The sequence below is a fragment of the Takifugu flavidus genome, chromosome 1 (assembly GCF_003711565.1).
Source record: "Takifugu flavidus isolate HTHZ2018 chromosome 1, ASM371156v2, whole genome shotgun sequence".
NCBI classification, from domain to species: Eukaryota; Metazoa; Chordata; class Actinopteri; order Tetraodontiformes; family Tetraodontidae; genus Takifugu; species Takifugu flavidus.
In genome coordinates this window covers 2,756,845-2,782,895 of record NC_079520.1, presented here as the reverse complement: position 1 = coordinate 2,782,895, position 26,051 = coordinate 2,756,845, and the positions used below count along the sequence as shown (strand labels likewise).

Genomic DNA, 26,051 nt, shown 5'->3' with positions numbered 1-26,051 from the left:
TCCATCATCCATCCATCCATCATCCATCCATCATCCATCCATCCATCATCCATCCATCATCCATCCATCCATCATTCATCCATCATCCATCCATCATCCATCCATCATCCATCCATCCATCCATCCATCCATCATAAAACAGCCAAAGAGGCAAAGCCTGATGGGTAGTGAGTATATGGCAGCTTGTAAACATGAGATCATAGTATTAAATGTTTGAATTAAAAAAGCCTCAATGATTGATTAACCACCCACAAGTTGATGGCTGTCAGACAGACAGACAGACAGACAGGCAGGCAGGCAGGCGGACAGACAGACAGACAGACAGGCAGGCAGGCAGACAGACAGGCGGGCGGACAGACAGGCAGACAGACAGACAGGCAGACAGACAGACAGACAGACAGGCAGACAGACAGGCAGGCAGACAGGCAGGCAGACAGACAGGCAGACAGACACAGACAGACAGGCAGGCAGGCAGACAGGCAGACAGGCAGACAGGCAGGCGGACGGCATCCTGGTCATTATTCTCTGAATTCTCTGCATAATAAACATTCAGGGTTTTTTAAGGGAGAATCTGGGATTCATTATTAATCTGCGTGACTGTGAAACCTTCTGTTCTTCAGCACGTTAAGTCTCAGTCGTGTCCGTGCGTCCGTGCGTCCGTGCACGCCCGCCTGTGAGGTCGGCCTCTACAGAAACATCAGCCTGGAGAATGTTGAACGGAACAGACGTCGGCCTGTTTCTGCTGACGGTGCAGAAGGTTAAAACACTGATTTAAAATCTAATATAAAGTCTGAACAAACTGCATCTAAAGTAGAATTTAAAACATAAATCAATGCCTACAAATACAGATATTTAAGAATAAAGGAACAAAGTGAGTTATCAAGAGAGTAAAGACACGTGGTAATAGGGGAGAAAAAACACCAAAGATTGTGTTTATAGTCAGAATAATGATAAATAACAACATTAATTATGTTAGCAAAGAGTTAAATTACCTGAATCAAGGAGAAAAGAAGGACATGAACAAAAGTGTTTAAATGCAGAACACATAAAAAGATAATAAAATCTACACTTTAAGCAGGAATAACTGAAGCAACGTCTCATGTCCACTGTTCTACCGTCTTGGTTCTGACCCGAGCAGCTGCCGCCTTCTCGTTCGGGCGGCTCCTCGCTGCGACTCCGGTGAATTTCCGCACCATCTGGACCTCAGACTCGCTTCTGGAGGACGGTCCGGGATGAGCGGGGCTGGAGGACGACTGATTGTATCATCCGTGGAGGGTATCAAATGTTAATGTGATGTAAGAAATTTAGAGCAGAATCAGGCCCATGCTGCAGCCTTCAGGCCCGGCTTTGATCTGCTCCCTAAAACCAGCCGAGACCAGATCAAAGAGGGGACTGATGTCGCTCTGATGAGGACTCTTCTCCGCCGGGGCATGTTTACGGCGGACATGCAGCAGGAGCGCGCGCACGCATGAGTGATGTTTATGTATTTTGGATTTATTGGTTTTTGTTTGAGTTGATGCGGCCCCAATAACACAGCCACAAACAGCCCCCCCCATAAAAAATATCCGTTATTATTATCAAAACTACGAAAACTGTAAAAACAGACAGTTTTCAGCTCGCGGGCGTAAAGCTTTACAGTTCTCTCACAGGCATCTGGGGACGCATTACGTCGCTATCCGGTTTCACGAGCCGAATATAAATGTATCCAAGATGGACGCATGAAGGATTGAAACCCAATTCCAAACCATCACCGGAGGTAAATGGATCCATCCCGCCAGGATCCAGGCACAGATCTCACAGGCTGGTCCAGCAGAGAACATTTACATGGAAATCCAGAATTTTCTCTCTGGATTCAGGCTACACCATCAAAGTTTTTAGAAGTCCATGTTGAAAATCTGCAGGTTTATTCCATTAATGAGCTTTATAACAACGTGTTTTACATTAATTTGCTGATTAATGGCAGAATTCCACATGTTCCCCCGGGCACCACGTGCAGACGTTTTAGCCTTTAAGCCTTCTCGCCCCCCCCCCACACACACACACACACACACACACACAGCTCAGAAAGGTGCCCATTACTGTCGGCTGACCACCTGAAGCAGAAATGTACATTTACAAATTCCCAGTAAATCCGTTCAGTTTCCCGGCAGCATTTTGAGTTTTTCTTACGCTGTTGGGCAGCGAGAGGCCTGATGACAGCTCCTCAGCTCCCCCCCCCCCGCTCCCCCCATCAACCACCACCTTTAACCTGGGGGAGGGGACATTTAAAACACGGGAGTGAGATGTGTCCATGGCGAAAACGTTCCGTGAGTTTTTATAATTCAACCTGTTGAGCAACGCCGGGAATCATCCGAGCAGGAAGTTCTCCCCCCTGTGACGGCTGCCACACGACCTGCAGGGAAGGAGCGGCGAGGTTTAATTATCCAGCAAGCCGACAGCGTTTCTGTCAACAACAGACGAGCGGCTCCATCACGCCAAGAGAACCCCAGAATAATTAACAGCTAGTTTAAAAGAAGCCGGACCCGTTCACCAGAACCGGCTGATAAATAGGGGAAAAAAGGCCCATTTTTGGTATTAGAGCTTCAGATTCTTCCTACAATCAGGACAAAATTATAATGATTATACTTTCAGACATAATTTCCTTTTTTCATCTTGGTTGGTGGGGAACTTCAAAGGTTTCTAATCAGATACATCTCCACCGGCAGGACGCCATTTTCCAGCCAGCCCGAAACCTCAGCCGTGGCGCTCCTCTTCCTCACTTTTCCTGCATGAATAAGTGATGAAGGGACAACACAGAGGCGGTTTCTGTGTGAATAGATGTGTAACGGCGGCGGCGAGTCCTGATCCCTGCTGTCAGCACGGACGTTCGCCCTGGAAAACAGGAAAAAAGGAGGCGGCGGTCCGAGGTTTCACCCCCAACTGAGCGAGTTCATCAGAGCAGCTAAAGACAGGTCGTGTTCTGACCACTAGGTGGTGCCAAATAACACACACCAGTAAAATGGAGGTTGTGTGTTGTTATTTATTTGTTATAGTCTGAGTTTAGCTCTAATTGTGAGACTTTATGGTTTTCAGTTCATTTTAAAAACGTGGTTATTTTTGTACTTTAGGGACTGATCACATGTAAGGCAGAGAGCCTTGAGGAATAATTTTCATACACACAAACACACACACACACACACCATGCAGCTGACCATAACCTATGTTACGCATAGTCAGCTAGCTAATGCTAGGCTAGCACATAAGGATTAATAATTGTATTTACGTAAAACTCAGTAAACTTCTCCCTTTCTTGTAAACAAATTCAGCTAATTTGTAATTATAACATAATGGATCATAAACAGCCTCATTAATCGCAGATTTTTTTAAAATTTGTTTTTCTGGGGGTTTATTCAGCTGCCTTCACGCCGCGACGCCTCCGGTCAGCTCATGGAGCCCCTGCGACCTCGCCGACACCTGCCTTTATTATAATGACATTTCCAGCTTCCTGCCACATGTATTTGTCTGAGTAACACGTTCCTTGTTCGGCTATAACCGCCAGCTCGCACGGCGGGAAGGAGCAAGGTGGAGAAAAATGACAGCGGGTCGAGCCAGGAATCGGCTACTTTGCTTTGTGTCGATGTTTCACATTTTCAGCTGCAGGGTTGCCAGTAACGCACAATTGCTGCTTCACTGAACTGTAGATCTGCTTATTTGAAAAGAGCTAACACATGTTCTGAAACAGCTAGCCGCTATTGGACATGTTATGGCTTTAGGAACCAATACGGGCAATTGCTTTGAACTTCTTAGCATAAAAAAATAACAGCGGCATTCGATTTAATGTGCTTAATTCTATGGTTTCAACAAATGAGGAGTATTAGCGGAGCTAACGTGCAAGAGCGGCCTCTCAAAAGAACTCTAGTTTGTCTGCAATGTCTTCACACTTTCTGCCCTCCTGTTTCTCATGTTTTCAGAATCTGCTTCTCTTCTGTCTCCCTGCTGCAGCACATGTGGCTGGGAAGTTCTCCCGTTCCGGAACGCTCCGGTACCGCTTCTCTCGAGCTCTCTAAAGTCTCGGAGATGGCCCGTTCATCCAGAACCTTGATGAATGAGCAGAACATGCTTCTGGCAGCTGCGGGACCCCCGTCCCCGCATGAGCGGGTGTCCTCTTTAATCATCTCTGGTTGGAGTAAACGGGCGCGCTACGACCGTCGGGTTGCACGTGAGGTCTCCTCCTGGTGGAGAGAGTCAGCAGGACCAGGCTCGCAGAGGAGGCCCAATTAAGGTTCTCTAACTATCCGTATCTGCACCGAGAGCGGAGGGGTAATGAGCTCCACCGCAGTTCACGGCTGAAGGGAGGGGAGCGGGTCACGCTGGTGGAAACGACGCTCGCTGATCAGCGCGCGACGCTCGGCCGGCCCGAGGACGGAGTATCGTAAAGAATCCCATATGTGGGAAGGTGGGAGACGGAAGATTTGTCATGTGGAGATGGTGCGTCAGAGAGACACCACATCTGCGCATCAGTAGCGCGCTCGGGAGGGAGATCTTCTGCGCTAATCAAGGCGAGGAAAAAAACAGCGGGGTCACGAGGCAGCCGCTCCAGCCGCGTTACCTTGGGAACCAAATCTGGCCGATGTAAATAATGTCGTCTCCTCGTGCCATCTGGAAAAGATTGAGGCCTCACACTCGCCTGTTCGCCGCGTTTGGGATCCGTTACGTGTTTATTTGCGCAGCTAAGACTCGGTTGGCGAGGAGGATTATAAAGTCGGGGATTGAGGGGGGGCGCGTACACAAACAGCGCTATTAAAGATGGATTTCTGATGGTTCCCGGACAGTAATGATTTCACAAGGCAGGAGGTTTTTTTTTTTCTCTTGTCTCACAACTTCTTCGCTCAGAATTGAAACCAGATGTGCACAGATGAGAAGCCCAATTCTTCTGCTGAGCCAAGCGGGTCGCATCAGCTCAAAATTAAAGAGGAGAAGAAGAAGGAGAGCTGGGTTTAACCAGTTAAAACATTAACCAGTAGGGGCCACGATGGGTTTGTCTAATCTGAGCCACCGTAGAAACACGGAGGAGCATCCGCGGAGGAGGAGCCGCCTCAGTGGTTACCGAAAACATTTATTAATTCATTAATGAGTCAGAGATAGTTTAATCAGAAAGAATAAAACCACCAACTGGCTACAAATCAACATTCAAGACAAAACCGATAAAACAACATATTATTAGTATTTATGCTCTAATATCATCTTAAAGTAAATATTAATATTTAGCCCCGCCCCCAAATTTCCTGTCATTGTTTCCACGCGTCTGAGTTTATGTGCAGATTTGTTAACAAAAACACATCTGAGGAGATTTTTACAACGAAAAGCATCTGCATCTGTCTCCTTCTCCACTGACTGACCAGAGCAGCTTTGTTAGGACGTCCATCCATCATCCATCCAATCATCCATCCATCCATCCATCCATCCATCCATCCATGCATCCATCCATCCATCCATCCATCCACCCATCCATCCATCCATCCATCCACCCATCCATCATCCATCCATCCATCCTCTACCGCTTATCCGGGGTCGGGTCGTGGGGGCAGCCTGACTTCCCTCTCCCCAGCTTCCTCTTCCAGCTCATCCGGAGGGATCCCCAGGCGTTCCCAGGCCAGTCGAGAGACATAGTCTCTCCAACGTGTCCTGGGTCTCCCCGGGGGTCTCCTACCGGAGGGACATGCCCTGAAGACCTCACCAGGGAGGCGTGTGTTTTTATGATTGTTCTGATGTGGAATACTGAGATTCCTCCCTGTAAACGGCTCCTGCAGCTCAGAGGAGCTTCAGCTTCACCCTTCACACGCACACGGAGCGACAGACAGAACATTACTAAATATCTAAAGGTTATTGGAGCAATGGGAGTCTAAATTAGTCACAAATACTACTAATTCTGCTAATGGACAGACTTAAAATCTCACAAATAACACGTGAACTGCTGCATAAACCCCCCATTTACCATTACACCTGAAGGCAACACTGGATGATAGATTTAAGATTACACACAAAAAAGCCTTCAAATGTGCTAAAAACCCAAAAAGTTACCACCACTACTACTACTAATAATAATCATCATCATCATCATCATTTTTGGCCTGGCTATGTACAGGAACACACTTTCTGGTCATCTGGTCTACATTTCTGGGCTTTGATCCAGTTGAAGGACATACGGGAGGACAAAGCAGCAGTTCTGACAGGTTTGAGAAGATAGAGAGATTAAAAAAAGACTGAGACATGAGACGTGGATGACAAATTACACCCTCTTTCCTTCAGTCTCCATAATGTGAGGGAGGAAGTGAAGCTGCCATGTTTCCTTTGCACTTCAATCCCTCACGCCGGCTGGCAGCAGATGATCCAGGCTGGGCCTCCTCCCGATGGAGCTCCGGCTCGGACTCACGCACTAGCGTCAGCTTACATCTGCTGGGCTGTTGTGAGGCTTCTCTGCAGGGAGATGCTAACACGCTCAAGATAAGGTATTAGCACCAACTGGCTAACGCGTGCAGAGCACCAGCTAATGACAAAGGTGGATACCAGTAAATGAGACAACAGCAAAGTTGTTGAAAAGAGTGTTAAAAGTTTCCTTTAATGTCTCTGTCGCACATGAGGACACATCCATCTTCTCTCCACCTGATCCATCCTCCTCACTCGTGCGGCCCACTTCTAAGGGGGGATTGATGCTGCGTGTGCAGCTCGACACCCCGGTTCTTAACCTGCCCTGCAGATGTGTGCATGCATCTGCAGGGCAAAAAAAAAAAAGGATAAAGACAGAATTACGGTCCGCAGTGTGTCAGGTTTATTCCTCTTCTGGCTCTTTTGTTAGTGTCGTTAAACCCTCGACCTGAGATGAAACAGCTGCGGAGGAGAAATGGTTGCTTGTAAATGCTGCTACACTATCATACGTGTTGCGTGTCACGGCTCAGTGGGCCCAAACAGACAATTCTAGATGTTTTCTTCTCATTGTTAACAAGTGGCAATGCCAAAAGCTTCCAATAGGGGGCGACGCCCCAGTTTTCCGCTCACATCTGGCTGCTGGAGCTCGCACGATAACTACATCTGAAGTTAAAACAGCATGAAAGCCTCAGCGCCCCCCCCACCCCTCCTCCGAAGCCATGCGGGGCTGGACGGGCTCCCAGCGTGGAGGAACCCTGCGGAGCGAGCTCTGTAGCGCAGACAACAACTGGCACACAGGCTGCGATCTGGATCCTATGTGGCATCCACACGTCAGCAGAACTGAACTTATTTAAAAGCCCTCACCTCACGATGAAACCCCGTCCAACCGGGACGTGACCAGAATTACAAACAACCGTCCCGTGTGTGCGTTCTGAGCGCTCCTCTGCTCTCGTTCCGACTCCTGGAGGTTCTATACGGTCTTAATCTGTTCTCACACAAACGGGTGGGTTCTGTTTTCTCATGTTGTCTTAAGATGAACAAAGATAAAGTTCTCCAGAACCACGAGCATCAGTTACGAATCAAAAAGTCGCTCCTGGGAACCGCCACACACTTCGGCGGGAACGTACCTGGCGGCTGTAGCTACGTCGTTCGGCCCGGTTACGGCAGAGATGTACGATATCTGAAAATGGCCTCAGATGTCCTTCAAGGCTTCATTCTGAACCACGCTGTTGATAAAAGCGACATTATCAAAGAGAAACTAATTCAAACTCCAATCAAAATGCAACTCGCGTGTTTACTGTGGGCCTGTGGGTGTAGTTAGGATGATGGGTGTGCTGATAAGTGGCCTGATTGGATGTTTTCCTGTGGTCAGGGTGACGATTTGTGTGTTTTCTGTGGGTAAATGAGGCCTGTAGCTCTTTGCCAGCTGGCTGCTGATTTGTGTGTGTGTGTGTGTGTGTTGGGGGGGGGCATTCCAATTAAATCAATCAATGAAGTTCAAACTTAAACGAGCTGAAGGTCTTCGTCTCCAGGACCTGAAACCTTTTCTCCCAGAGTGCGGCTACTGTCAGCGGTTCTGGTCCACCCACCTGGCTGCTGCTGGAGGTTCTGGCAGGGAGTGAGAGCAGGAAGAGGGGGATTCCTGCAGAGCTCGAGCAGGAAGCCACGGGATTTAAACGGCCTGTCAGAGGGCTGCAGCAGGATCTCCGTCGATCCAGGCTGACGAGGAGGTGGTGCAGCACAGGGGTCGGCTCCTCTCCTCCAGAGACACTTCAGACCTCTGGAGACGCTACACTGGTGACCTGTCCAGTGTCTCCAGTTGGCAGCAGAAGGATGGCGTTTGGGGCCCGGCACGCCCACCCATGCATCCACGTGGAGCTGCCAACAAGGCTCCACCCCCCCCCCCCTCTTTTCTGCGTTTTTTCTCAGGTGACGTGGGGCGGGCGGAGGGCAGCATTCTCGGGCCTTCAGCCAGGACGTCCGACTTTGAAACGTAAGAGCCGAGATCACAGAGGCCAAAGAAAATTGATATTCTCCCGCTTACGGCTCCCTCGGCCTGCACCTTTGTTGTGGGGGCTTCTGCTTTTAACTGGAAACAGGTCACCCCCCCCCCCACACACACACACACACACACATGTTCAGGTGTGTATCACATCTCTGGGTGACAGCTTGTTAGACCCGAGCACAGCCTCCCTCTCTGCTGGATCTTTGTCCTCACTTGTCAGGAAAGATGACGAAGCGAGAGAGAGAGAAAGTAGAAGAAGAGGAGGAGGAGAAGAAGAGGAGGAGGATGACATACACACCATCTGTCTCATTTAACCCCTCCACTCATGCATTCACAAACTTCTAAATATGAAACACACACAGACATTTTTCATTTGATTTGACCTTTTTACCCTTTGGAGAGAGAGGGGGAGGAGAGAGGGAGAGAGAGGGAGAGGAGAGAGAGGGGGGAGAGAGAGGGAGAGAGAGAGGGAGGGAGAGAGAGAGAGCTGCAGGGGGAGAGAGGGGGAGAGAGAGGGGGAGAGAGAGAGAGAGAGAGAGGGAGAGAGAGAGAGAGCTACAGTGGGAGAGAGCGGGAGAGAGAGGGAGAGAGAGAGAGAGAGAGCTACAGTGGGAGAGAGCGGGAGAGAGAGAGAGGGGGAGAGAGATGGAGAGAGAGAGAGCTACAGTGGGAGAGAGCGGGAGAGAGAGGGAGAGAGAGAGAGGAGAGAGAGAGAGAGAGCTGCAGGGGGAGAGAGAGGGGGAGAGAGGGAGAGAGAGGGGAGAGAGAGGAGAGAGAGCTGCAGGGAGAGAGAGAGGGAGAGAGAGGGGGAGAGAGCTGCAGGGGGAGAGAGGGGGAGAGAGAGCTGCAGGGGGAGAGAGAGGGGAGAGGAGAGAGGGGGAGAGAGATGGAGAGAGAGAGAGCTGCAGGGAGAGAGAGAGGGAGAGAGAGAGGGGGAGAGAGCTGCAGGGGGAGAGAGAGAGGGGGAGAGAGAGCTGCAGGGGGAGAGAGAGAGGGAGGGAGAGAGAGGGGGAGAGAGGGGGAGAGAGAGAGAGAGGGGGAGAGAGGGGGAGAGAGCTGCAGGGGAGAGACAGAAATGCATTTTTCCTCATTCATTCATGCATGCACACATTCCCATCCTGATCCGACTGTTTGGTGAAAAGTGCGCGTAATGAATAACAAATCCTGGTCACCGTCTGCCAAACCATAAAATCAAAAGTCAGAGGGGGGAAAACCAGGTTTGCGGACGCGGCCTTTGCTTTGTGTGTGTGCAGAAAAGCAACTTTTATCTCCGTTTCACGCTCGTTTGGAAGTTTTCTTTGGTCTCCCCGGTCGGCTGGCCACGCCGCCAGTCATCCAGGGAAGCAATTCCCATTCCCGGCTCTTCGTTCCACATCTGCTGCGCGTCATTACGCTGGAAAATCCACTCTCATATCTACGTTCTGCCCGGCCCTTTGAGCTAAACATACGTTTTCCAGTGGTTACGAGCTCGCCGCGCCGGCGATGCTCTTATTTACGCGCAGCCGTCACACATCAGGTGTCTGAATTTCATCAGTCGTGTCCGACTGTGATGGATTGTTGCTGCAGCCGCTCGGGAACTTCAGATTGACGCGTTCTGCGTCGGCCCAGAGACGCAGGAAACTTATATTGAATGATAAACCATCGCGGTTGTGCTTCTCTACCTGCAAATATTCGTTCATCTCCAGGAAACATGAGGCATTAACAGTGAGATTAGTAGCATTTCTGTGCACCCAAGCCTGTTTTATGCATAATTAGTTCAGCCATTGGGGGTTTGAAGAGCGTTTTTAATCAGCAGCTATTGGCACCGAAATGAAGCTAGTACCCAGTTTTGGCTTTGGGACAATTCCTCAATTCACTGTTTTGATTTTCATTGCACAAAAGACTTTTATTGTTTATAAAAATGCGGGTCCATCCAGCAAAACACTGAATCAAAAACAGACGGTGGAGGAATAAAATCGGCTTCCTGCTGTTTGCGTTCGAATTCTTTGTGAGAACAACATCTGTGTGGAAAGACAATGAAAATCGTGTCTAGTAGATGGAGGAAATCTGAGATATTAAACTCAGATTATATTTTCAGCACCTTGTTTGAGATTGTCTCTCGAGCTATATCAGGCGTCTTTTTCAGGATGTAGCGATACCAGGGCCGACCACCAGGGGGCGTTTGTGCCTCCATACTCAAGGTTTTTCTCCATTTTTGATGCTAATCCACACCAACAATGTAGCAGGGGGGGCATAATGGGACACTTCTCACTCCCAATTCTTCCAAAACAGCCTGAAGATTCAAACGTTGGAGGAGGGACGGGACACTTGAGAGCATTGACAACTTTTGTTGAAGTCCGATGCATAAAATGTCCAGATTATTCCGAGCGTAACCCTCCTGTCGGCTTTCCATTGTGTCCAAACCCAAGGTCCTACAGGTTTAGACACCGGATGAGTGACGGCTCCCTGAGGAGCGCTCCAGATTACAAAAGCAAAATAAAGTTGAGGTTTGTGTCCCCGGTGAATTTGGCGCTGCGCAGGAATAATCTGAGGCTCTGGCAGCTGCACGTCTGAACAACCAGGAGAAAAAGATGATTCCTCAATGAGACCCGACACTGCTGGAGGAAGAGAGCCAACAATTTAAATATTGGCAGCGCGCAGAGTCTTGCAACATCCCTCAGCCATGTGCACGCGTCCTCCTGCAGCCCCTCCGGAGGGGAACAAAAAGAGTTTGGGCTGATTTAAATTGGTCGTCTTATTACACGCCGACATTTGCATAATTTTTACAGAGAGGGATGATTAGAGAAATTGTCACAGTGGATTCACGTTTCTGCAGCAACTGATTGGACCTGAAGGCGGCGGAGGAAGAGGAGCGAGGCGGGGAGCATTGTTATCCAGTCAGAGGTCACACAAGATGTGCTTCAGTGATCACAGAGTCTTTGTATATAATGAAGGTTTATGTGGTTTCTGCTCTGTGTGCGCACGTGCGTGTGTGTGTTCCTGTAGATGCTACATGTTGAGTAACAAAATACGTCTTCTACCAGCAAAGTGAGGACATTTTGTTCGGCTCGAAGGCCTGTTTGAGTGTCGAGACATGGTTTTGAGGTTGGGTCCAGGTCAGGGTCTGGGTCAGGGTCCGGGTCTGGGTCAGGGTCCGGGTCCGGGTCCGGGTCAGGGTCCGGGTCTGGGTAGGAGCTGGGTAATGCCTCATGTCTACAGCAAACAGGTCAAATTTAAACATTTGAAACAGTTAAACATGGAATCTGTGAGATGTGCTGACACGTATTGGTAAGAATATAAGTGGTACCGAGTAAATGTCCCCATTTATAGGGACACAACAGCAGCTCCACGAGACCAAAATAGCTACTTTTCATACTTGTGTTCTAGTAACGTCCCTAACAGACTTCCTGGCTTTAGCATAAGGGCTTAAATTCTGAAGAAAAGCCACAGTTAAAACAGTAGAAATGACCAGTGGAAAAAGGACAGCAAAGACGGTAGCACAAAAAGAACATCTCTCTCTCACTCACACACACACACACACACACACACACACACACACACACACACATACATACAATGGTGTGGATGAACTATAAAACTTGTGTAATAAAGCTCCAGCGTTTCATTTTATGCTACCTTTTACACGCGTGTGTTTGTTATATTAAATCGATACCGATCGATATTTTAACCGAAAAAAAATAACAAAAAAAATATTTTTTTATATCAACTTATGTGAAAAATCATTCAGCGTCATCATAGTGTGGTTCTATGAAATATTTAAATATGAGATCTAGTAATTAATACAAATAAACATGAAAATGAGTTGAAAAATCTTGGGTTTTTTTAGGAAAATTTTCCTCTTTAAAGTCGCAAAAGTCTCGTTTTGTGTTTGACAACTTCGGTTTCCTCTTTAAAACCCCAGACAACAAAAGTAAAACCGGTTTACGCGCCTCGGGAGCTCAAAGTTCCCGTCTTGCTGCAGCCACCGACGGTCCTCACGGTCAGGTTTGCTGGGAGGAATAAATCACGCAAAATTCCCGGCTCCGTCACGCACCTTCCATCAGGACCGGGCCAAAAATGATAGTTCCACACAACACCGCCGCTCCGCGTTACATGTGCGCGTATGGATCGAATCATGGAAGTATGACACGTCGTGACTGCACCCTGAGTTATGCTCTGATTTTCCCGGGACATCAAAAAGCGTGGACGCGCATCGCTCAGCCGTGACATGACATTTACAGCCACTGATGTGTTTCTGCTGCTGCGCCCGCTGGCGGCGCAACAATCGGCTCCGCGCCACATGAAAGCGCGTCTTCCCTGCCAGCTTCTTTGTCTCCAAACTGATTTTTAGTGTTAATATTTTATCCCAACATGGCAAAAAAAAAAAAAAAAATAAATAAAACTATACGGGGAACTTTTAATATCTGTCTCACGTGCACGCAGACGCCATAGGATCCTGCGTAAAAATGCGCAACAAACGCGCAGAAGGGGAAACAGAATCAAAAATCAATGTTTTAAAAAGAAAAAACTAGCGCGCACGCAATTTTGCGCACGCGGTTTTATTTTTACGAGGATTTTCGTAAATTTACAAACTTTGGAGCAGCTTTTTATGCCCCTGCATGAAGAAAATCTACTTTGATGTAAAAAATAAAATAAAAAAATAGAGTGAATAAAAGTGAATAAAATAAAACCACAAGATGTTTTAATGGAGACAATAATAAAAATACACGAAGACGGTGAAATGATCATTTATTTCGAATGAATTCCGAGTTTCACATCAGCTGTTACTTTAAATTTAGCCATGTCCAAAATTTGCAAAAACTTTCTCTCAAGAACAATTTCACTACAGAAAAAAAAATCTTCTAATAGGAAGATTACAGTGAGGGGGGGGGGCTGACCCCTGACCCCTGCAGACTGCCCTTCCAGTGACGTCACCAGCGCAAGATGGCGGTGAGGATGTTTGGGGATTTGGGGGCTTTTGCACGACGACAACACGATTTGTTTGGACACGTCGAGCTACTTAAACTTGACTTAACGTCTCCTAACTTGACACCACTTCATCCCGTTAAGCCCCAGAACACGAAACGCCCCCGGTGAACGTTTGTTTTTGTGACCCGTGTAAATCCAGGACGGAAGGCCGTCCGTCAAGGGTGGCTGGGGGCGGGGCGAGGCTCGCCAGGTCACCACAACACCTTGACAATAAGACCCACATGTGCCGCGGCGCGCTGGGATGCCGCCTCGGGGCCGAAACTCGCCCTGCATGTGGAAGAGGTTTTCCACTCAGCTGAACGGGGCTAACTCGGCTACATTGGCCACATAATTTGCGCTTCCCCTCGGCGCAGGTAGCGCCTGCACCTCACACCCCCTCTGGCTCCACCTTTGTAGCCACTCGAAATAAAACACCTGGATTCAGAGGCGCACGACGCCGGGTTTGCGTTACACCAACAAAGAGCACCTTCGCCTCAAAAACTCGCAATTAAATAGGAGATAAAATCTAATTTAGCGTCGGCGCTCTTCGGGCGTTCTGGTTCCATAAGCAGTGGATTCTTACCACAATCTTCTGGAGACTTGTGACAAAATATTAATTTGACCAAATAAAATTTTAAAAAATAATCAGTTCCAAAGGTGCTGGAGAGGGGAGCAGGAAGCAGGAGGTGCTTTTGCCCCACAACAGCTGACCCGGACGCGCTTTTGGCGTGTCGCAACGCACAGAAAGACCGGGGCCCAGAGTGCTGACGAGAGGCTTTATAGTGTTCAGCCAACCGGGCTGCAGCTCCCCATGGGGGGTGGGGGGTCAGAACGTCGACGTGGGGCCTGAGCTGCCCCTTGACATGACCCTGTCGAACGTGAGCGGAACCAACGCGATCTGTGGGCCGCCAGCAAGCTTCAGGCTAAGGTAAGACGCCCGCTTCTTCTTTACCGCGTTAATCGGGATTATTTAGAACCGGATCGTGTTTGTTTTCTCCCCGTCGACCGTAAAAAGACCCGTGTCTCGGAGTAACTGGCGTGTTCAGCGCTAAATCACAGGTGTTCTAGAATCACCTGTACAATGTGCGTCGTTCCGAGGGCGCACGTGACCCATCCGGCTCGCGCCCAACATCCACCGTCACACAAAAACAACAAACCGTCGCGCTGCTGCGATAAAGCAACACTTTTCTATTCAATTCCATTCTATTTCTATTCCCAAACATTCCCAAACCGAGCAGGTGCGTGTCGTGTATGTTCAACACGCACGGCTCTGACCTCTGAGGTCATTTTTAGCGTTTCTATAGCAACAGGCCACCGTCCCCACACCATAGTCCTCCACGCCATGTTTTGTTTTACAGATGTTGAATCGCCGTAGAAAGCAGATGTTTCAGTCTCGTGCTGCCCTCAAGCGTTTGAAACTTTATTGACACGTTTGTTCCAGGACATTACTACAGTTAGAATGTGGAATATATAGAATATATAAGTACTTTAACAGCCTCTCTGTGCTTGGGTTTGTTATTGTTGGTGTAAAAGTAGTAGTTATAAAAGGAGCACTATTGTAACAACCTAGTACTAGTAGTAGTGGCAGAATAAGAAAAAGTAATACAAGTGGTATCCAAGGTAGTTTTCTCTGTCAACTGGACTTTAATAGCCTTCTATTAACTAGGCTAATAGTAGAATGCTATTATAGCCTTCTGCTAGCTGTGTTAGTAGTATTGAGGCATTAAAGTGCTGTTTTATATTGCACTATCATTACAAGTATACATGTATACTTGTGTTAGTATTAACATTGTGTCCATCATTGTGCTAGCAGCAGTACTACTGCAGTGATGTTGTGTGTTCACAGGTTATGAATCCGTCAGCAGAGGAGACAGAATGAGCATTTGTAGTCGGTGAGTACTGATCTGACGACACCAACGGGTCTGATGCTGCAGTGCTTTTATCTTCCGTCACCCCGGAGTCACTGGGAGCGTTTATTGATGCCCGCTGAGGTCCTCGCTTTAGCCGCAGCCGCCATCAGCACATTTCCAGCTTGTGTAAACACAATAAAAGCAGAGGTCACCGTCGGGTCACATTCGCTGTCGCTGGTTTTCATAGCGGCTGCATGAAGGCTTGATTCTGATGGGCACAAAGGCAGCGCGGCAGCACAGAACCGCACGTTTTATGACCAAGCGGAAAACTCGAACCCTCGCTCCGACGTGAGGCTCAGGCGTGTGAGTCTCTGGCAGCCTTTATTCCTCCTTTGTCAGTCCTGGGGGCTGCGTCACCTGAGGTCAGAGGTGTGTGGAAGTGGACTTTAGCCAGAAATTGTGTTTGGCGCCTGCGGCTGAGGGTCTCCGGCGACACCAGCTGGGTTAAAAAACAAAACGAGCAAGAGAATAACAGCGTGCGGCGAGCCGTGGTTAAGCCTGGAAAGAAATAACTGCTCAGGTCCTGCTGAGTCAGCACAGCTTCGGTAAATGGGTCTTTCTGGATGTTGCAGTTCTACGTTTTCAGTGGATAATTTTCCGGTCGGAAAAGGGATGTTTCTGTGCTGATGGTTGACTTTTCTGTCCTGTGTTGTCTCCCGGTTGCTGCCGCGCGCCCAGGGAGGGAGGTCACTGTACAGAGATGGCTATGGTATGCCTGACAGACTTTGAGGAATATGCCAAGGAGCATCTATCGAAGGCCACCTGGGATTATTACGCGGCCGGAGCGGATGAGTGCTGCACCAGGGATGACAATCTACTAGCTTACAAAAGGTACGGCCGACCAAAACAGCTTCGTCGCCTGCACCTCTGAAACATGCAGGCTCAGCTGTTGCTGCTCACCGGCCACGGTTCACACACCAGTTTCTTCCAGCAGAGGTCGCCCTAATGAGCCCATAATAACCCTAACCCATGATGCACTGCGGCCAAAAGCCCCCGCGTTGTTTCCCCTGCTGATGTGCTCCTCTGGGTCAGAGGCTGAACCGCTCATTTATAAGGGTTGGAGGAAACATCAGACAAAGAAAACTTGTTTTGTCATTAAAAAGGGACAGTTTCAGCCCATTATTCGTGCAGTGTCAGTTATCACCACTAGATGTCGCTAAAGACCGTATTGCTCTTCCTAAAACGTGTGCATTTCAAACGCTTTTAAATTCATAAATGAAATCGTTATTAATGTATCCACAGAATAAACAACCACATTAGCATTCAATTCCTTTATTTAATTCACTGATGGTGATTTGTTTTTAACTTTAACTAATTTATCCGATTTAAACGATCAGTACAAAGACATTCTGATTGTTGATAGCCTGAACGTTCCCGGACGTGTTGCTCATCTGTGCTTCTATCTCAGGATCCGTCTGAGGCCTCGTATTCTGCGGGACGTGTCGGTCAGCGACACTCGGACCACGATCCAGGGGACCGAAATCAGCTTTCCCGTGGGCATCGCACCCACAGCGTTTCACTGCCTGGCCTGGCACGAAGGAGAGATGGCCACAGCCCGGGGTGAGAACCCACACAGGACAGAAGTGACATCCATGCTTATACAGCCCCCCCCCCCAGCAGATAGATGAAAAAACGTTCTTTCCTGACAACTTCCCAGCCACGGAAGCGCTCAACACCTGCTACATCACCAGCACCTACTCCACCTGCTCCGTGGAGGAGATCGTAGCCGCCGCCCCGAACGGTTACCGCTGGTTCCAGCTGTATTTGTACCGGGACCGCAAGCTGTCGGAGCAGATCGTGCACCGCGTGGAGGCGCTCGGCTACAAGGCGCTGGTGCTGACGGTGGACGTGCCGTACACCGGCAAGCGCCGCAACGACATCCGCAACCAGTTCAAGCTGCCGCCACACCTGAAGGTGAAGAACTTTGACGGCGTGTTCCAGGTGAGATTATTATCAGCGCGGCCTTTTACACCTGGGATTCTTAAGAGAAAAGTTTTACATCCTTCATTAACATGTTTAAATAGAATCTTGCATTTTGGGATTTTTTTAAAAATTGGGACGAAAGCCGAAAAAAACCCGGCACTCACGCATGTTTTCCCAATTCTCTAAGCAGGAGGCGGCAGTTACGGAGGAGTACGGGATCCCCGCCAACACCTTGGACCCCTCCATCAGTTGGAAGGATGTGTACTGGCTGCAGTCCATCACCCGGCTGCCTATCATCATCAAGGGGATCCTGACCAAAGAGGACGCCGAGCTGGCCGTGGAACACGGCGTCCAGGGCATCATCGTGTCCAACCATGGAGGGAGACAGCTGGATGGGGGCCCGGCCTCGGTACCTACTGAAAGTATAGTGAATTATGCATGAGCTGGACATTCTCAGCTGTGCACGCTGCCCTTCTTCACGTTACAGATTGATGCGCTGTCAGAGATCGTGGACACGGTGCAAGGCCGTATCGAGGTCTATCTGGACGGGGGAATCAGGACAGGAAGTGATGTATTAAAATCCCTGGCCTTGGGAGCCAAGTGTGTTTTCATTGGCCGTCCAGCTGTGTGGGGCCTCGCATACAAGGTAGAACATCCATCACGGGTTCGTCAGTGGTGGGACCCTGAAAATGTACAGGGTTATCGCTCTGTCTCCATGTTTCCCATCCTGGTACCAGCCCACATTCCTGGTCACCACTTCTGTTAGAGGCTTTACTCCTGCTGAAACTGCTGAATATATGAATTATGGGTTCTGATCTTTCAGGGTGAGGAAGGCGTGAGGGAAGTCCTGCAAATCCTAAACGATGAGTTTCGTCTGTCCATGGCCTTGTCAGGTGAGCTGGTTGGTTACGGATCCGCAGTCGTGTTCAAGTCTCTAACAAAGTTTCTGCCCCCCCCCCCCACCCCAGGCTGCAGGAACGTGGCAGAAATCAACAGGAACCTCATACAATTTCCTAAATTCTAACGGACCAGCAGAGGGCAGCAGGGAGCCGAAACGTGGCACATACCAGCAAGACTCAGTCAGGGGCAGGAAAGCATGCAGCTGCATCATCTGGACCATTCATGTACAATATGGATTCATGCAAGAGTGTGAGTGGGACAGTGTCATGGCAAAGGTGGACCTTTAAGGTGGAGGTGCTTTTGCTATTGGAATGGAGAGACAGAGGCACTTTTCACGAAACCAACGCACTTTTTGCTTTTTCTGTGACAAACGCAACAGTTAATAGTGATCAGTACACACTCCTGTTTGAGATGCTGCCTGTGCTTGTGGTTAAATTAAAAAAAACAGCTGACAACGAGAGAAGGTTACATGTTTCTGTTGTTTGTTGTAGCGAAAAACAAGAATTGAATCATTTTACTCATTACAGCAATGATGCAGGTCATTTAGATGGAATTTCTTAGCTGAGAGAATATTCCCCCCTAAAATGAGCAAATTTGGGTAATTTTGAATCAAAATACCATCTGTACTCTGTAGTTAAATGAGTCAAAGTAGATATAATGTTTATATGAGTGGCAGGTGTGTCATCAGCATAGAACATGATAATTAACATGGTGTTTGGAAATTAGGTCGCTCAAAAATAATCTATATATAAAAATAAAAGAGCAGGAGGAACACATCCCTGAGGAACGGGTTCCCAATTCACAGAAAAATATTTATATCTTTGAAAAGGAAAGTGAAAAAGAAAAAAGACCTTTATTACTAAAAGACATCATTTTGGAGCCTTTTGTCTGTCTTATTGGTTTCAAAATGTCTGATTCGGTTTTACAAATACTTAAGAAATGTGAAACCTTTTCGCTGGCATTGTAGAAAGTATAAGAACTGTGGTGGGAGAAGGTGCAGAAATGCACAGATACCGTGAAAGGGAAGTAGCACAGGAAGTGACTGAGGTCTCGGTTCTGGCAGAGAAAGGAGCAATGCCTACACAGATGCGTTTGCTCGACAACCATTCGGCACTGCACGGCAGACAGGCGCTGCTCAGTTTTCTAACCAGGTGGACCAGAACACAGCAACAGGCTGGAGGGAGGCCTCGGTTCCAGTTTGCTGAGGAAGCTCTCTTCCAGGTAGGTCGAACGCAGCCGCTGTAGACAAAAGAACCAGACTGCAACAATAGAAAGACCCAGAATACTGACATGAAAAGATGCTTTACACAGAACAAACGTAAGCGAGTAAACGGCGCTTAACTCCAGATGTTTGTCAGGCAGTGAGTAGGAAAAGTGAATCAGCTTTAATTAAACCAACGGGGGTTGAAAATTGAGTCATTTCCCACTCAACATCAGCCCTATTGGTACCAGAAACACCTGAGAGTCATCTTCAACAAACAAAAAATACCTTTTTTAATAGATATAATTCATGAAATACTTAAAGAGTCAAGCTACAGTTCACGTTTCAACATTTCCATATTTCATGGAATTCAAATTACTGGATTTAAAGCTAAACACTTTTTTCTCAACAAAATATCAAATTACATAAAGACCAAAGTGTGAAAGAAGAAATCCAGATACAGAGAACATGATTCTTTCCATCTGTCTGAAATTAAAAGGATAGATCAAACTGAGGAAATCTGTTTTAGTGCACTTAATATTCTTATTTTGACTGTAGGAAGTCTCATCGGCGTAACAGCAGCCCACAACCCCCAGAGGCTAATGAAATGGTGTAAGTTGTTTTAAAAGCATATTTTTTTTGATAAAATAGTCTTTTTAGATATAAACTGTTTAGAATATGTAATTTCATGACAGCTGAACCTTCTTAAATTATGGTAGTTGCTTTCAGTACAAAATCAAAGTTTACCTCTTCTATACATGTCCCAATGATGGTGTGCAACAAGGTTTGGTTCTTGGGTCCTTTCTTTTTGGTTCTTGCTACCACTGCCCTGCTCTCTCCCTCTGCAGGGGGAATGGAAATGACAACAGCCCAGGGAGGCTGAGCCGCAGGCTGGCTCGCCTGAGCACCCGGCACCAGTCCAGGGATCCACCGAGACCTCCGGCTGAGCCAGAAAGACTCCCTGCTCTACCTGACAGACCTGTCCAGCAAGGTGTGTGTGTGTGTGCTACTTTCAATCCAACAATAAAATACTGCCACAGATTTTTAACTCATTCAGATTTTAATGTTCATTTGTCCAGACAGACCCTCGACTCCGGCTCTCCTTGTACCTCCCAATAATTTGCCACCAAAGCGCAAAGAGAATGCAACAAAGCCCAAACTGCCCCCTCGGCCGCTGTGTAAAGTCTTCAGCAGCGATGAACACGGATCAGCTGTCCTGCAGGTAAATTTGTCAAATACTGAATATGAAGGTACCCTTTTGGATGCCTTGGATACCCTTATTTTGACAGTCAGTGATGTGTGTCAGATGTTTGTGCGTCAGATTTTTCCAGCCTAATGTGTCAGAGGTTGCCAGCCTAATGTGTCAGATTTTTCCAGCCTAATGTGTCAGATGTTTCCAGACTAATGAGGGTTTCCCCTCCCCCTCGCAGGGCTTTCAGATGTTCCGGGCGGATGAGACCCTCTGTGACGTGGTCTTGGTTCCCGGCGACAGCGACGAAACTTTCCGCGTCCACAGAGTCATCATGGCGTCGTCCAGCGACTATTTCAAGGCCATGTTCACAGGTGGAGGGGAATGACAGTAACTACCCTAAACACTGGGCAGAGGCAGAGTTTTTAACCTGTTCTTGGGCAATAAATATAAATTATATGTTATTTAAGACAATAATATAGAGGGTACCCTTTCAGAAAATAGTATACTTGCAGGGTGTCCTTGTTCATCACTACAGATATTTGCATTTGACTTTGTCCTCAGAATGAATTCTGTGCTGCCTCATTTGTATCTTGCTGACTGGGAACATAGTGCTTAACGCAAATCTTCTGAAGCGGTGCAGGATCATCCGTTCATCTTTTCATCCCTCTCTCCTTGTTCTCCTTCCCCCCCAGGAGGCATGAAGGAGCGGGAGATGAGCGAGATCAAACTGCATGGGGTCACAAAGTTGGGCTTAAAGAACATTATAGATTTCATCTACACGTCCAAAGTCAGCCTGGACATGGGTAATCTCCAGGACACCCTGGAGGCTGCAAACTTCTTGCAGGTCATGCCGGTCCTAAGGTTCTGTAATCGGCTTCTAATCAGCGAGGTGAGGCTGAGGTCCTGCTCATTAATCTGTCAGTCTCCTCTGTATTCAACACTCGTCTCTAACGTCTTTGCTCTCAGCATCAATTATCCGCTACAGAACAAGGCCTCTACGACCTACAAGTACAGTATGTTGACATTCAGCCGGTTTTCACCATTTTTTTCCTTTCACTTAGATCACTGTTGACAACTGTGTGGAGGTGGAACGCATCGCTGCGGACCTGCATCTGGAGGACGTTCAGCTCAACATAGGTGACTGTCAGGAGCCTAAATAAAAGCAGTAGCTTCCGATGTTGTAGCGTGGAATGACATCTTTGTCGTTACACAGTGGAGTTTGTGGTCAAGAACCTGGCCATGTTGGTGGACTGTGGCCGATACCTGCAGCTCTCTGCAGCCACCATGGCCAGCGCTCTGGCCAGCGACTCCCTGAAGGGTTTCTCCGAGATGGAACTCTACCACATCGCCCGAGAGTGGCTGGACCATGACTATCCCAACCGCCGCTCCTCTGTCTACGCTCTGATACGCCACATCCGCTTTCCACTGATGACTCGCAGCGAGCTGTTTCAGATCTCCCAGGAGGACCAGGAGGAAGGAAGCTCCTTGATGCGTTCTGAGACGGCCTGCGCCAACCTGCTGCTGGAGGCATGCAACTACCAGATGATGCCGTTCATGCAGCCAGGCCTGCAGACGGAGCGGACGCGGATACGCTCAGATGCCACCCACATTGTGGCGCTGGGTGGCGTGATGCGGCAGCAGCTGGTGGTGAGTAAGGAGCTGCGGCTGTACGACGAAAATTTCAGACAGTGGCGGGCGCTGAAGGCCATGGAGGAGCCCCGTTACCAGCACGGCGTGGCACTACTGGGTGGTTTCCTCTTCATTGTGGGAGGTCAGAGCACTGACGTTTCAAACCGTTTTGCTAACTGGTTAAGGTTTGACCCTTCAGCACCAGGTTCAATGACCCATCCCCATCTTCCCCCTTCTTTTCTCCTCTTGCTCAGGCCAGAGCACTTATGACACCAAAGGTAAGACAGCCATAGACAGCGCCTACCGCTACGACCCTCGCTTCGACAAGTGGATCCAAATCGCATCGCTCAACGAGAAAAGGACCTTCTTCCACCTGAGCGCCCTGGCCGGGAAACTGTTTGCAGTGGGTGGGAGGAACACCTCAGGAGAGATCGGTGCGCCCCAGCCTGTCGTTTACGTGTTAATCAGAGACGTGTGACGTACTTTTTTTCTTAAATCTGTCGCTCTGATCAGGCACGGTGGAGTGTTACAACATGAAGAAAAATGAGTGGACGTTTGTGAGCAGCATGGCGGAGCCTCATTATGGACACGCAGGCACAGTTCACGGGGGCCTCATGTACATTTCAGGTATGGACAAACTGATGGACGAAGGCAAATTTTTCAGGAGCAAAGGAGACAGTTTCAGTTGTGATTTGTGATGAATGCACGTTTGTGCATCTCAACTGGGTCCATTTCTGTAAATGTAAAGATGATTGGTTTTATGGTGCTGAAAACTGTCTTCACAGTAAAGATTAACACTTTATTATAAGGACATGAGGTCACATCCTTCTTAACTTACCCACAAATGTTGAGTCACGTAATTTTGGAACACAATCATGTGGTAAGGGTGGTGTCCTGGTTTAAAAAAAAACGAAACTGTCTGGGAAAGAACCAAAGAGGACGTCAGTCCACAGACGTCAGTTAACAGTCCAAAAATAAACAACATCTTATGCAACCATAAATTGTATAAAGTTCCCCTAAGTTTTAATTTTAAGGGAACTAAAAAAGAAACTAGTTTCAATGCATCAAGCAGTTTGAACAAATGTGGTGCATGTCTGGATGCAATACGGTCCCCGCAATGTGATTACAACAATATAAAAACGTGGCTTATGTAAGGGGCAACATGTTATTTAGCAACATTTTTCTCAACCCGTCTCATAAAACGCCTTCAGCGCTACGCTCTGACCTGAAACCTACATTAACAACAACAGCTTCCTTCCTTCCTGCCGTCTTGCTGTCAACAGAAGACCACCAGTAACAGTCGGCCTGTGTTTTTGTGCACATGTTCACAAAGCAAGCGCAAAATATTTCCATCTACATACAAAACTCTTTGCTTTGTTCCACCGCACGAAGCCGAAAAGGTCAAACGTTCCCTCGGCTGACCCACTTGAAACCACTTCCTTGTCTTCAGCAGACTCTGCTCTGAGCCTGATCTCTGACAGGTTTCTTAACCTTGGACAGGAAATTGTTCTTTCAGTTTTGGGTGCAGAAAATCCCACACGTGGGTCTGAGAAACAGGAAACTAAAAGACCTGTGGTTGAAATGCTTTAGAAGACAAAAATGTCAAAACCCTGCAGACCAGCTGCTAGATCTTGAGTTCGATTGTAACTGAAACAGTGCAGTTTGTGTTTGTCTTCCAAACACAACTGGAGGACAGAAAGGACAGGAAACACCATCAGTAGGTTCCTCAGCAGCTGTGCAGAGGTTTAAATAAAATGTACGTGGTTGTTCAGTAAAGGAGGACAGAAATGAAGACAGACTCTGCTGAGACGGACGTGAACTAGACTAATGAACGACATGGGCAGGTTCTGTTCTGACCCCAGAACACCCGTTTCTATTTGGGTAATCTATTATAATTCAGAATAATGAACATAGCATTTGTCACATTTGCATCATTATTTGCTGCTGATGATTGTGCGATTATTTGGGGTGAGATGGAATCAGCAAAAAGGCTCGCGTGTCAGCAAATGTATCTGTGTGGGAGCTTTTTCAATTGCAGGAGCAAAAAATATCACCGAAATTTAGCACCATTAATGAGGAAGTGGTTGTCTGAGAGAGAACGGGTGCTTTTTGGCTCGGTGAGAACAATCTGCTTCACAAAACTGTGCAGGAATGTTTCACCTTGTTCTCCATTAGCCTCAGTCCCCAGAGTGTTTTGTCCTCTCAGGTTCTCCACCGTGAGAAAAATAAAAATTGATTTGACGTGTCCGCACAGGTGGAATCATCCGTGACACCTTCCAGAAGGAGCTCTGGTGTTACGATCCTGTCGCTGACATGTGGAGCCAGCGGGCGGACATGCAGGAGCTCCGCGGCCTGCACTGCATGTGCACGGTGGGGGACAAACTCTACGTCATGGGCGGCAATCACTTCCGGGGCAGCAGCGACTACGATGACGTCCTGAGGTGCGAGTACTACAGCCCGGACGTGGACCAGTGGTCGACGTTCGCGCCGATGCCACAAGGCCAGAGCGACGTCGGCATCACTGTGTTTAAGGGGCACATCTATGTGGTGGGAGGCTACTCCTGGAACAGCAGGTGCATGCTGGACTTTGTGCAGCGCTACGATCCGGACCGCGACCTGTGGGACAAGGTGTTTAACGTGCTGGAGCCTCTGGGGGGGATTCGCGCCTGTACGATGACGGTTCACATGCCCGAGGGGGCGGTGGATGAGCCGCAGATACAGGAGTGTCCACTGCAGCCCTCAGAGGGTTGATATTTCATCTCCACACAGGCCGTTTCTGAATCTTTGTTGAGACAAATCAGCGATAGTTGAAGTTAGAATCCATCGGACACGTCTGTCACATGTTGCGTCTGACCCACTTCTTGTCCTGAAGATCAAATGCTAAAGCAGCAGATGTAGCGACACTTGTGTTCTGAAGTCTTCCAGTAAAAGGACAAAAAGTGAAGGTCCTCGTCCCCTGGAAGCACCCTCTGAAGCAAAGGCTTTACGTTTGCAGGTGGGACACAAAGTTACCCTAAGAAATTCTCTCCCCCCTGATAGTTGCTGTGCTTGGAGGGGTGATTATTTAAGCCCCGCCCACTTCTGTATTATTTTTTTTCATTGCCTGTCATTTCTGTGAACACAATAAACCCTTTTGGAAAATATGAATCCATTTAATCTCCACTTAAAGGTCAAACCGTGACCCATCTTCACCAGCTGCTGATTTCAAACAGTATAAAAATGGGTAACGTAAGAGGGAGCCAAGTTTTCTGTGTCTGACCAGCAATCGCAATCTGAGTTACCTGATGTTGAAAACCGCGTTGCCCCAGTAAAGTAAATCATTTAGGCAGGTCTATCAGCTCCACACTGAAAAGGTTCTGAGCTCACTGCAAAGACAAAACAGCCTTTAATGAGTTGGAACTGAAATCTGCCCACTGGCTACCATTTCAGAACAGTCACAGGGAATTCCCAGTTTGCAACACTAAGCAGAAAAAAGGCTCTCTATCATCTGAAAGATTCCCTCCGGAGCTGAGATAGATCAGATCTGACCAGGAAAAACGGCTGAAACGAACCCGTTGAAGCCGGTTTATGTTTATGTATTATGACAGATATATAATAGAGCAGCTGCATCAGTCACAGCCACTTTACAGGCAGACTGGTTTTCCAGGAGAGCACATCCAAATAAACACAGCGGGGAGGAGCGTCCTTGAGACGTCATCCTTCACCTCAGATAGCGGCGAGATCAGTTGCTCGACCAAGGACGGAAAACACTGAGACACAGACGCTCTGCGAGGCTGAGCGGCACCTCAGACGTCTGGGTCTGCACATTCAGGCCAAAATGATTGAAACAAATGGAATATCAGCACGATTCCGTTGGTTTTTGCTGAGCCGGCCATTGAAATAAACATTAAATGCGACAAGGATCACTGACAGTGATGGCCTGCCCCCCCCCCCAAGAAC

At 48.1% G+C, this 26,051-nt stretch overlaps 2 protein-coding genes across 3 annotated transcripts; both read left to right on the top strand.

Annotated features, from left to right (window-relative positions):
• The first annotated feature begins 14,012 nt into the window (after positions 1–14,012).
• hao2 (hydroxyacid oxidase 2 (long chain)) lies at positions 14,013–18,558 on the top strand. Its single transcript, XM_057041190.1, has 9 exons — positions 14,013–14,285; positions 15,204–15,249; positions 15,946–16,098; positions 16,676–16,827; positions 16,925–17,208; positions 17,381–17,599; positions 17,678–17,836; positions 18,014–18,083; positions 18,159–18,558. The coding sequence occupies exons 2-9, from the start codon at positions 15,233–15,235 to the stop codon at positions 18,212–18,214; spliced, it is 1,110 nt and encodes a 369-aa protein (XP_056897170.1). The 5' UTR covers positions 14,013–14,285; positions 15,204–15,232; the 3' UTR covers positions 18,215–18,558.
• A 585-nt stretch (positions 18,559–19,143) lies between these two features.
• On the top strand, positions 19,144–25,259 carry si:rp71-68n21.9 (kelch-like protein 13). Of its 2 annotated transcripts, XM_057041159.1 has the most exons (11): positions 19,144–19,311; positions 19,850–19,903; positions 20,140–20,282; positions 20,371–20,513; positions 20,722–20,854; positions 21,176–21,372; positions 21,545–21,620; positions 21,697–22,254; positions 22,367–22,546; positions 22,626–22,739; positions 24,367–25,259. In XM_057041159.1, exons 2-11 carry the CDS (start codon positions 19,899–19,901, stop codon positions 24,861–24,863), a joined length of 2,046 nt encoding a protein of 681 aa, XP_056897139.1. In that variant the 5' UTR covers positions 19,144–19,311; positions 19,850–19,898; the 3' UTR covers positions 24,864–25,259. The 2 variants fall into 2 exon arrangements, with proteins under 2 accessions (XP_056897139.1, XP_056897147.1); XM_057041167.1 differs by lacking the exons at positions 19,144–19,311; positions 19,850–19,903 and having other exon boundaries at positions 20,142–20,282; positions 20,375–20,513.
• The last annotated feature ends 792 nt before the right edge of the window (positions 25,260–26,051 follow it).